The sequence below is a fragment of the Pinus tabuliformis genome, chromosome 1_1, assembly GCF_031772625.1.
Source record: "Pinus tabuliformis cultivar Carrire ecotype Pingquan chromosome 1_1, CPIR1, whole genome shotgun sequence".
In the NCBI taxonomy this organism is placed as follows: domain Eukaryota; kingdom Viridiplantae; phylum Streptophyta; class Pinopsida; order Pinales; family Pinaceae; genus Pinus; species Pinus tabuliformis.
In genome coordinates, this window is record NC_142297.1 from 314,287,784 (window position 1) to 314,300,499 (window position 12,716).

Consider the following 12,716-nt stretch of genomic DNA (forward strand, 5'->3'; position numbering starts at 1 on the left):
ATAAGGGATACAACTACAATAGTAATGGGGTAATCACTAGTATTATAGGGTCCTATCATGCTCCTCTCCTTCAAAAAAAGTGTTGTCCTCAACACTTGAGTAGTTTTGGATGCTTCTGTATAAAATTCTCATCCTCCCATGTGGAATCTTCAGTAGATAAGTTCTTCCACTTGATGAGATACTCCGAGATTGATCGATTTCGTAGCTATCGAGTTCTTGTTTTTATGACTGCTTCTGGTTCCGATATAATTTTTCCTTCCTCATCAAGTTCTGGCAATATTGCTTGAACTGAGAGCTTGTCACCTATAACCTTCTTTAAACACGAAACATGGAAAACGGGGTGCACTCGAGACACTGCAGGAAGCTCCAATTTGTATGCCATAGTACCAGTCTTTTGCAACACCTTGTACAGACCATAATACTTTGGTGATAATTTATTATCCTTCTTAGCTTGCTTGAGGGACATTTTTTTATATGGTTGTAGTCGTAGGAATACCTAATCGCCTACATCAAAACTTCTTTCACTGTGATGTTGATCTGCCTGTTGCTTCATTCTATTCTATGCCAACACGAGGTTATCCTTTAAGAGTTAGAGGACTTGTTGTTGATGTTCAATGTGATGTTCCACTGCTTGAACCTTAGAATTTTCTCTTAAATATGATGTGATGAATGGTGGCTGATATCCATAAAGTGCCATAAATGGGGTCATTTTTGTTGCTGTATGGAAGGAAGTGTTATACCACCATTCAGTCAGAGGCAACCATTTGACCCATTATGTCTGTTTATCAGATACAAAGCAACGAAGATATCCTTCCAAACATTTGTTTACTATCTTAGTTTTCCCATGAGATTGAGGATGATAAGATGAGCTATGAGCTAACTAAGTGCCAAGACAATAAAATAATTCTGTCCAAAAATTTCCAGTGAAAATGGGATCTCTGTCACTTACAATAATCTTTGGGTTTCCATGTAGCTTTTGAATTATTTCCATAAATGCAGTAGAAACTGTACTGGCTTTCAATGGATGTGATAATGCACAAAAGTGTGCATACTTGGTAAGTCTGTCAACTACCACCATGATGACACTCTTTCCCTCAGACTTGGGTAAACCTGTGATAAAATCCATTGAAACCTCCTCCCAACGTTGACTTGGAATGGATAAAGGTTGTAATAGACCTGGGGTCTTAATTGTTTCAACTTTATTTTGTTGGCAAACCAAACATTCCGCCACAAAATTTTGAATATCTGATTTAAGGCCATCCCAAAAAAATTCCTTCTTAACCCTGTGGTAAGTTTTTAAAAATCCTGAGTGCCCTCCTAAGGGAGAAGTGTGCGATTCCATAAGAATATTTTGTTTGAGTTGCGAATTCTTATAGAGGTATAAGCGATCTTTGTTCCATAACGAATCATTTTGCTAGCTAAATGTATCAGATGTACTAGAATCTTGTTGTAACTTTCGAATAAGTGCCCACACTTTTTCATCATTCTTCCACTCCTTTCTTGCTTCATTTGTCCAATCTGGTTGGATAATAGAAATGGCGCACAACAACGCTTCCACATCCTAATCCTTTCTTGAGAGTGCATCTGCCACCACATTTTGCTTCCCCTTTTTGTATATGATTTCAAAGTCATATCCCAACATCTTTGTGACCCACTTTTGTTGCTCTTTAGAGGATAATCTTTGTTCTAAAAGGTATTTAAGGCTATCATGATCTGTTTTTACCTTGAAGTGTCTTCCCATTAGGTAGGGTCGCCATTTCTTAAGTGCATGTAGTATTGCCAACATTTCCTTCTCATAAATAGCTTTGTGTAAAAAAATTCCCTTGATTGGACGACTTTCAAAAGCAATGGGTCTTTCATCTTGCATTAAAACAACACCAATTTCATTTCCTGAAGCATCACATTTTGTCACACGGAATGAGTCGATCTTGCGGACAAGATAGACCTTCTTAGAATCTAATGATATCTAGTGACAAGCAAGCCAATCAAAAACTATCTTTCTCTAAATATGCATTTATAAACAAAGGAAAACAAGTGTTTTAGGCCTACCTTAGGTCCAATGCATGTTTGTGGAAGCCTCGCTCCTTTGATCCAAATGAGCTCCCTTGTTGCGAATCTACAAACACAAACAAGAAAACAAATTAAATAGCACCTGAAAAGCCAATATCATAAAGCATATTTAACATGAAGATCAAGGAATTCATGAAACAAATGACATAAGACAATTTGTTGAGAAAAATGAATCTGATTGTATTAATTCAAATCAAAGAATAACTTTACAACCTGTGCCTTGATGTTGTACAAGCTCCTTCTAGGGTCCAACAAGAAGCCTCCTCTACTTTGACAAGTTTCACTCTCTTCCCAATGAAGCCAAAAAGGTATGTGATATCTCCTCTCAAGCTTAACTAGGAAGTCTTAATTCCACCAACATTTACCCAAAAAATGTTCAGCTTCCAACCTCCTTAGCAACCAGCCCAATGCCTTAATTTATAGTGCAATGGAGGGAAGTTACTAGGTCCTCCTTCAAAGGGATAAAGCCCTCCTTCAAAGGGATAGCTCCTCTCATCAAGGGATTAGCTCCTTCTCTTTTGGGATGCATGAACCACCTAAGAGCGACCAATCCATGTCACAATTCCTTCTAGAATCAACTAGAATTAACCCAAAGTGAGTTTTTTAGAATAAACTTGCACCTTTTTTACTTTCACAGGGGTCCGCACCCACTCCTTTAGGGACGAAGCGAGCAAGTCTACAGTTTTTGTAAACATGGGGTGCAGGACTGCAGGCAAAAGTGAGAGAAAGTGCGGAACCAGAGCTTTGTTGATTTTCAATATCTTTCTCTCATTTTCAAAGCTTGATTTGAAGAGCTAAGGTCTGAGACTTGCTTAGGAGGACAGTACAAGTGATGATAGACCCATGCTGACTGCAAATAATCATGGTGACGATATTTTTGTGTAACAGAATGCCTCCTAAAGTGCGAAGTCTGTAGTAGATGAGGATTTCATTTATCATTTAGGAAGTGTGAAGTACTTTATCATTTCGAGGATCATCTTGTGGAGATCCTGGTCGGAGCCTGTAAAAACATTCAATGCAAGATATATATATGAGATCATATCATCACTGAGGTAGGCATTCCCATACTCAGATCAAAACTGACTTAGAAAACTAACTACTGCTCTGATACAGGAATGATCTTGTAATACATCACAAGTATAGACTCATGTTGACACAGTATGGACGCAACCGTCTGTTTATGAATAGTTCACTATATAATGAATACACTACAACAAAACCAGCGATTTGCGCCAGTTTTAGCGCCAGATTTTAGTGCATTTTTTTTGTAATTGTGATGAGCAACCTGGCGCTAAATCTGGCTCTATTGTACAATTTTTAAAGCGTCCTTTTTGCACCTGATTTTGCATCCTTTTTCATGCTAGATTTTGCATCATTTTTTACACCAAACTATGCATCATTTTTTGCGTCAAATTTTGAACCAAGATTTGCATCTTATTTTATGACAGGTTTTGCTTCTAGTTTTGTGTCATTTTTTGCATCTATTTTTCATTCTCTTTTGCTTCCTATTTTGTGTCATTCTTTGCTTCCATTTTTGCACCATCATTTGCATCAAGTTTACACTGTATTTTGAATCCAATTTAACGTCTTTTTATGCATCCAGTTTGTGTCATTTTTTGCATCTAGTCTTACGCCAGGTTTTGTATCTAGTCTTACACTAGTTTTTGCTTCTATTTTTGCACCAGCTTTGGTGCCTATCTTTGCACCATGTGTTGGATTTGATTTAGCACCAAATTTTGCATCCATTTTTGTGCCCATTTTTGCATCTTTTTTTGGACCATTTTTTACATCCACATTTACGTTTGATTTGTCTCCATTTTTCCCATCTCATTTTGCACCATATTTTGCGTCATTTGTTTCATCTAATTTTGCATCATTTTTAACACCATCTCTTGCATCTAATGTTACATCATTTTGAGCATCCAAATTTTCATTTATATTTGCATCTTATGTTGAGTCATGTGTTGTGTCCACCTTTGCATCTTATTTTGTGTCTAATGGTACAATCAATTTAGAGCCATTTTTTACGTCTACTTTTGTATTTGTTTTTGCACCAAGTTTTGCATCCAATTTTAAGCTATTTTATGCCCCTTTTTGCACCATTTTTTTGTGTCTACTTGTGTCCAATGTTGCACCATTATTTACATCGACTTTTTCATCCAATTTTGCACTTTTTTGGTGTCTAGTTTTACATCGTTTTCACCATCCAAATTTGCATCTTTTTTTGCCTCATTTTGTGTCCACATTTGCATATAATTTTGTGTCAGAGTTCGAGCCTAAATTTGCATGTGATTAGGAATCATTTTTTACATCCAATATGGCATCCTTGGTTTCACCTTTTTTCAGCCCCGTTTTGCATCTTGTTTTATGTCTTTTCTTACATCTTTTTTTTTTCCTTTTTTCCACCCAAGTTTGCATCCCAAATTTACACCATTATTTGCACCATCATTTGGCATATTAATTTGTAACGTTTTTTTCTTCTTTTTAACGCTCAACTTTGCATCTTATTTTACATCTAGTTGTTGTCTTTTTTTGCATCTAATTTGGTGCCCATTTATGTGTCCTTGTTTTTGCCCAATTTGATATCCTTTTGTATGCCATGTTTTGTTCCCTTCTTTGTGTCAACTATTGCACAATTTTTCACTTCTAATTTAAAACACTTTGTATGTCAATTGTTTGCATTTTGTATTAATTCCTAGTTTAACATCCAATTTTACTTTCAATTTTGCATCCATGGTTACATCCGCATTTGACTTCTTATATAGAGTATATTTTTCTTTACATATATGACCCCCTTTATAGATTCATAGTGAAATATATGATAGTTTCTAAATATCATTAAAGCAGATATCACAATTCAAAATCATTTGTAAAGAAATTTAAGAGAAATTGACAACATCCATAAAAAAAAATAACAATGTGTCATTAACAATTTTCAAAACATGTATAAAATAGCAACATAATACTAATAAAATCAGTATTATTTTTAAGCAAAACAAGTAAAATTCAAATATGATTAACAAATCAAAATATTTCATGAATATCGTTATTCTACGATAAATTAACAACATACATAAATCAAACTCATCGTATGATTACAAAATCAAAATGTCTCATTGATATAGGGTAAATTCACAACACCCATCTAAACATAACAATGTCATTCTACACAATAATTTCTTCATAAAAAACAATGCATGTGCATGCCTAGCTACCACCACCAAGATCATCCTCATGATCATCTTGACCATCATCATTACTATGATCCACATCATCACCAACACCGCAACTATCATCATCATCTCCTCCTTCACCACCATCATCCTCATCCTCATCCTCATCATCTCCTGATATATGTTGAACATAATTTGGATCATCGTCTTGGCAATCATTACCTATAGCATTCTGACAAAAAAAATCAATATTACATGTTAGTATTAATTACATAACACAACGCATGTTTTTGTTATACAATGTTAACCATAAAATGACGTAAGATATAATATCTAATAGTAATAAAAATAAAATGAAAATATGGTTTAAAAGTATATTGGAAATCCAACTAAGATTACATACCATAGAGTCCATCCAAACAACAAATTCAACCCATCTCTTTTGCTGCAGCACCTCCTTTTCCAAATGATTTGGAGGTTTTCCATATTTTAGTTCCTATCAATCAGTAAATAGGGAGAAATTAGATAACAATGACTTTCTTCTAGTACAAAATTTATTAAAAAAATATCACATGTTTAATATACTTACAAAGGTTGTTATCAGTGCTTTTAAACCTTTCTGGCCACTACGATGAGTGACTTTTTTCTTGGTTAACCTCGCCCAACCCCAGAACCAAACCCAGTTACTTTTCTAAAACCTTAGTATCCACCCTTCAAATCATTAACAACATCATATGGAATGGGTGTAACTGTCTCCAAAACAGCCCCCTCAACTATAAATCCTGGCTTAGGGCCCTCAGGCTGCCTCTTGGTGCTGATGATCTCACCACGTGCTTTGGCCTCTACCTTCAATTGGTCATTGTTTTTTCTTCTTAATATAGCATCCTCCGCACACCTAGACGGTTGCACATGCTCAATTCATACATGAATTATCTTCTTGATTATCTTGTTACGAACCTGATCATCAAACAGAATTTCACCATAGAACAAAGAAAGACAAAAGAACTCCATCCCAATTGCATTTCCACCAATTCTTTTACAGTAACCATATGATCCAACAGTTCTAACAAATGAATAAACAAGAGGGCGCTAAAATGAAAACAAGCATGGATTATCAATCTTAGTTCATTTAATCACATCCTAAGAAACCAATGTCACCAATCCTATGCACTAGACTACCATGCAGCCTTATTAGTGCAAATACGTACAACATTTATGCAAAAAAAATGCAAGACAAGCACAAACAAGCATACTAGTTGCAATAGATGGGTATCCAAAGACTGAAATAAGGTGCCACTGTGATGATAAAAAAAAATAGATGATATAACACAGGATGTACAAACCAGGGTTCATGCTCATATCGCTGAAAGAGCAAAGCCATACAGAAAATCTCAAATAAATTTCAGAATATGTATTGTTTATTAAGAAATATAAAATCCATTTTATGATCCCAAACACCATTGAAAAAATAGATTTACTTAATAAATTAGAGGAAAACACCACCGATATAAAAGATGGTGCATCAACAATTATCTAATGGCATTCGTCTAGATGCATTGGCAATGCCAATAGTTTCATTCCTTACACTTGAATCCCCAACAAGAAAAAACAAAAAAGGCATGATGCCGCACTAATAGTCTTTTTCTATCCAAAAAGATAGATTCTAGATTCCAGTACAAGAAAATGAAAATGAGATGAGATCGTAGGAGGGAGTTCCTAAAGCAAAAAATTATATCTAAGAGACAAGGCAATTTAAGAAACAAAAACATAAAATAATTCCATCGAAAAAGGTTTTGAAAAGATACTAACAGTGCAAATGACATGTTAGTTTGGATAATAAACATGAAACCATCCATTGTAGTATCACAAATACTCTAGTGGAGAGAAAATCTTTCCAGTTCTTTACAATCACTCCAAGACAGAAAAACTATAATCAAGAAATACTGACTCTCAATCATTCCAAGCCATAAAAGCAAATACATCTTAATCAAAGAAACTTTTATCCCAGCTCTCACAAGGTCAAAAAGAACATGTATAATCAGTAGTAGATAAGCTATAGTAGGACTTGAACCAAGAGGAATCAAGTAAATACTTATAGAAAATCATCCCAAAAGCTATGTCACAACGTTCACAGAACTTCAATCTTGAGGTTCAAAATTTGGCAAACCTTAAAAAAAAAATGAGGTTTAACAAAACTTATCAAACGCCATAGTCATTGACCAAGTCCATAAGCTCAGAATTCATAACTTCATGTCATAACTCAGGTTTTTCATCTACCCTTGCAGTTTCCATGTTCATGACAGCATTTTTTATGTTTATTGATGTTTATTCCTTACTATTTTATGAGATATTTCATGGCAAACTTCATCATAAAACTCGAACTCAAACCAAAGTTAATAATTGCCGGACCCAAACTCAAACCCAAGCCATGAGACTTAGCCGAAAAGTACAAAAGGGAAACTCCTATATAATTTGGAGGTGTTAGGTATGAAAGGAAAAATGTAAATCTCATTAAATTAAATGCATCATATTCGCCCTCAAATAATGCAGACATTACATACGATTTAACATTAAAATGTCTCTAGCACCCATGGCTCAGCTTAGTTGGCAATGGAAAAACCAATTCTAAGGTATTTTGGGCTTATATCATATAAACCCCCAACTAGTAACGATGGCCCACACGCCAGCACTAGCAGGTAACTTGTGACTCAACGGTGGCCCACACGCCATCACTAGCAGGTAACTTGTGACTTAGCAAGGGCTAAAATATCCATATAAACAATGGCCCACAAGCCAGCACTAACAGGTAACTTGGGACTTGGCATGGGCCAAAATGTCCAAATAAACAATGGCCTATAAGCCAGCACGGACAGGTAACTTGTGACTTAGCAAGGGCCAAAATGCCCAAATACATACCCACGGGTTCGAAGTTAAAACCCCTGGGGTACATCTCCCCTTCTGGCCTGGTCACAGTAGGATTAATGTCTCATTGGGGATTTGAACCTGGGTGATGAGTATGAAACCTACCTCCCAACCATTCAAACCATTGACACTTGACTGCCAAAACAGTTTTAAGTTTCCAATAAAAGCACCAGTCAAAGGGGCTAAAATGAAATCACGTTTAATCAGGAAAAACTATAGGAAGATTTGAATGTGCTTACACCTGCCCTGTGCCATCCACATGAAGCCATGGGGAAACGCCCGACGACGATAAAGAGCTCATGAAGGCATACTAAAATATGGGACTCTTAAGCAGTCTTTGCATCATAGTAACATCAAAGCTGAATGTAGCAGACTAGAACAATTTATCGCTACGAAGATTCATAACAGGGATGCACATTCCAGAGCATGTATCTAAAGTTAAAATGCATGATCATAGAAAAACTTTTACGAGTGATGACGAACAGAATATGAAACGAAAACCATCTGCATATTCGTAACAGGGATGCCAGCTCATAAATTTAATATTAAACCTGATTATAAATAAGTTTTTTCAAGGTGCTTAAAAATAAATTTTACTATTGTGATTACAAGTCGCTTATAAGAGGAAAGAAAATCTAGCCACGTTTAACCCGATTGTCAATTTTACTGATTAATAAGGGAGCGCAAACTTATTGCAATAATGCACATCTGTTTAATCGAAATAAAATAAAACAACAGATTTAACGAGAACTTGATAAAAGAATCGAAGATTTTCTCATCATTTATTCGAAAACTGCACCAACAACCAACCTAAAATACTATAAATGTACTTTGCCAAAATACATCAAGCTGAAAAGACATGCACGATCGACTTCCATTAGACTCAAAACACGATACTCAGAACAAATTTTATGGGGAAACAAAATTTAATGGAAAAAGATCGAATGTGGGAGAAAATAAAATAAAATGTAGAACCTCTTTGTTCATTTCGACACGGATTGCCCGCTTGGTAACGTTCCAGACAACACCGGTGCGGCCATGGTAGAATTTATGATTCCTTCAAAAGAAGCGACCCAAGCCACAACAGTTGAAAATAGATGAGTATACAATGGCAAAAGAACATGATTGGCAAGCTAAAAGGGTTGAGCTGGTATAGTATGTCATCCAAAGTAACATGAAAATTGAAATCAACATATTAATGGGTAAATTTTCCAGTGCAGATCTACAATTTCAGATAAGAGAAAAATCTAGTAAGGCTATAGATAGGGAAAACCTGATTACGGCACCCAAAATATCTAATTTAACAACAACAGACTTAACCATTTCAAACAAAGAATTAGTCTACGCAGCAGTTAGAATACAACAGTGTCTACCTCATTTTACCATACAATATATATAACGATCTTAATGTTTAAAAACCCATAACGGCAAAAGAAAACCACTGAATCATGAATCAGAACAAGAAGAAATTCAGAGTTATAAATGATCAAATACGACACTGCTTTAAGAGGTCAACCCAGATCGTTTGAAAGGGGTTATTGAACTCCAGTTCCAGAAAAATGGAGCTTGTCTAAGAACCTTGACAGCTTAAATGGGGAAAAACATACTAATCTTGAAAACCACGGATTTTAAGGGGTGAAGGTGACGCCTAAACCCCATCTCAAGTCAGGGTAAGCATGGAGAGACCAAAGCATCAAATTTTCTGAATAAAATTATTGATCGGCCCTAACCATTGAGGTTTCGACCAGTGATTTTCATATTTCCCAGTAGAACGAAAATACCCACTAAGAAAGGGGGAGAAACTATGAATCCGCAACTTCTCTGAAAATATTTATGTCCAAACTCAGGTTTGGGCCTTGCAAGCGCCACATTAAAACAAATATGAAACCCTTCAAAAAATCATACAACCCTGGTCACACATCAAGAGTGAATTCGGGCCAAGTCCCAGAACCCCTGACACAGCAAAGACGAAATAAAAGTAAAGTACTCACTTGTGAGGCATACCCTTGTGAATCGAACCATTGACCTTAATATCCACGTACTGCCCTATCTTGTATGTCCTCAGATATGTACTGAGAGGGGCATATCCCTTCTTCCTGAAGGGCCTGGCGAACAGGTCCCTCGTCTGAGCTCGCACTCCATGGCCTGCCGGCATATTCTCCTCCCTCGGTGGATCCGCTCTTCCTGCTGCTGCTACTGCAACTCCTCTCTCGTCAAACTCAAAAGAATTTATGTAAAGGGTAACAAGGGTTTTTGTAAACCCTAATTTTTCCGAACTCGGGTTAAGGTAAGGTTAGGGTTTGATGGGGTTAGGGTTCGGGGGTGTGGGTAGGGTTTGGTATAATTTATACTTCCCAACAATGAAGTAAAAATGTATATTATTATTTAATAATATAAAATGTTCCATTTATAAGGTTTTAATGCAACATGGAAGGTTAACGAGTTGGGGGTCATAAAGTTATCCTTACATATGAGGTTTGATTATTTAAATAAAAATAAAAATTATAATTATAATTTTAAACTTTACACATTTATTTATTTAATAAAAGTTATTAAATTTCAAGCGAATATTACAAATTAAATATAGTCGGAAATGAGTATATAAATTGAAGATGGATTATGATTCTAATTTAATTATAATGAGAAGGGAATCTAGAATGTGTATATAAATTGAAGATGGATTTTGATTCTAATTTAATTATAATGAGAAGGGAATCTAGCATATATATATTAGATTAAAAGATGTTAGAAATTATTTGATTTAAGAATAAAGCATCAAGAATATATAATGAGTTTGGGTATAATTTAAATTTAACATATTAATTTATATCAACATGTTAGTGTGGGTATGATTTAAATTTAGCATATTGATTTATATCAACATGTTATTGTGGTGGTCACTAAATTCATGAGAAAATTAGACCTTCTTTTCCATTTTAGATCAAAATTTTGAAAGGAAATCATATTAAGATCAAAATCGACCATTAGAGAGAAAGCAAATTTTATCAAATCATCTTCCTCCATATGAAGTAAGAGCTCAATATTGAATTCATGAGAAAATTAGATAATGTACCTACAGGAGAATACCTAATGCACAGAGCAATACATGGGCCAACTTGGTGCGTGCTGTGCAAAGACGCATCGGAATCCACAGAGCATCTCTTTTTGAGATGCAATGCTACACTAGAATTTTGGCGATCTCTCTCAAATCACTTCTCTTTCAATGGCAATTGGGAAGGATCGGACCTGATCGAGGCTTGGGAAAAGTGGGCACAAAAACATAAGGGATCGAAATGTATACTCCTTCCGATTCTTGTAATCTGGCAGATTTGGAAGGCTCGAAATCGCTCCATATTTGAGAACAGACCTATCATCTGGCCATTGATCGAAGCCACTATCACTGCTGCATATAAGGAACTCCCTGACCCTCTGCCCCCAAAAGAGCGCCATCCTCATTCGCCCCCTTGCATTGACAAAAACATCCCTTGGGCCTTCTTTGATGGGGCTGCAAATCATCAAAGTTGTGGGGGAGGTTTTATATTACATTTGAATGAACATCATTATTACACTGTAAAATCGGGCCTGGGCACAGGAACTAATAATTTTGCTGAGCTCATAACCTTGCGACATCTTCTCCATTTTGCTCTACACCACCATTGCACCAGCATCAATATTTTCGGGGATTCAAAAACTGTAATAAATTGGTTCAATGGCATATCTGACTGTCACATACACACACTCATCATCATCCTAAATGAATTTTTTATGTTCAAGGCAGCTTTTAACAACATCTCGTGCTCCCACATTTACAGGGAACATAACGGCCATGCTGACAAATTATCCAAGGAGGCCGCGTTGATGGACAAAGGCATATGGGAGATCGCAGAGGTGAAGGGACGGAATGAATACAGATATTTTCACCGGCCATACATAGACCAAGAATACCAGCATGCACCAGAATCTTAATTACTGAAAGGATTTTTGTTTTTTGTCATGCAGACAGTGTTTATCTATGATGATCGAAAATTACATATTTTTGTGCCTTATGGCAAAATGTAAACAGTCTTATATGACAGAACTATTTCTCGGAGAACTACATAGTGCTCTGCACGATATATTTATGTAAATATGGAACACTGTTATACACACAGTGGAAATCGCATATGCGTAAAGCATCTACAATATGTAATTTTTCCAATCTTAATGAAAAATTACGGATTTTTCTAGTGGAAAAAAATGAGAAAATTAGATATTCCTTTCCATTTTAGATCAAATTTTTGAAAGGAAATCATATTAAGATCAAAATCAACCATTAGAGAGCAATCAAATTTTATAAAATCATCTTCCTCCATATCAAGTAAGAGCTCAATATTGAAGTCGGCCTTTGCGCTGATATGGCTTCCACATTAGAGCAAGGCATATTTATTTTGAATGGGAGCATCAAATCTTACCCAATCATGTAATAAATACAATTCTTGGCCTTTCTTCCCTCATACGCATCAATGGGTGCTCAACCCAAGGTTTTTAATGGGCATCTCTAAAATCGAATAG

At 35.8% G+C, this 12,716-nt stretch overlaps 1 protein-coding gene across 1 annotated transcript; it reads right to left on the reverse strand.

Annotated features, from left to right (window-relative positions):
- Positions 1 to 5,111: 5,111 nt before the first annotated feature.
- Positions 5,112 to 10,320, reverse strand: LOC149212805 (uncharacterized). Its single transcript, XM_089388826.1, has 5 exons — positions 10,157 to 10,320; positions 6,201 to 6,306; positions 5,833 to 5,934; positions 5,647 to 5,739; positions 5,112 to 5,475 (listed from the first exon to the last, which is right to left on the reverse strand). The coding sequence occupies exons 1-5, from the start codon at positions 10,318 to 10,320 to the stop codon at positions 5,278 to 5,280; spliced, it is 663 nt and encodes a 220-aa protein (XP_089244952.1). The 3' UTR covers positions 5,112 to 5,277.
- Between the last annotated feature and the right edge of the window lie 2,396 nt (positions 10,321 to 12,716).

Bases quoted from the DNA above. Each gene is read 5' to 3' on its own strand.
- LOC149212805 (XM_089388826.1), bottom strand. From the start codon at position 10,320: ATGCCGGCAGGCCATGGAGTGCGAGCTCAGACGAGGGACCTGTTCGCC. The intron at 5,740-5,832 runs GTAAGTATATTA...ACTGATTGATAG, and splicing joins AAGCACTGATAACAACCTTT to GAACTAAAATATGGAAAACC. The intron at 5,476-5,646 runs GTATGTAATCTT...TTTTTTTGTCAG, and splicing joins TTGTTTGGATGGACTCTATG to AATGCTATAGGTAATGATTG.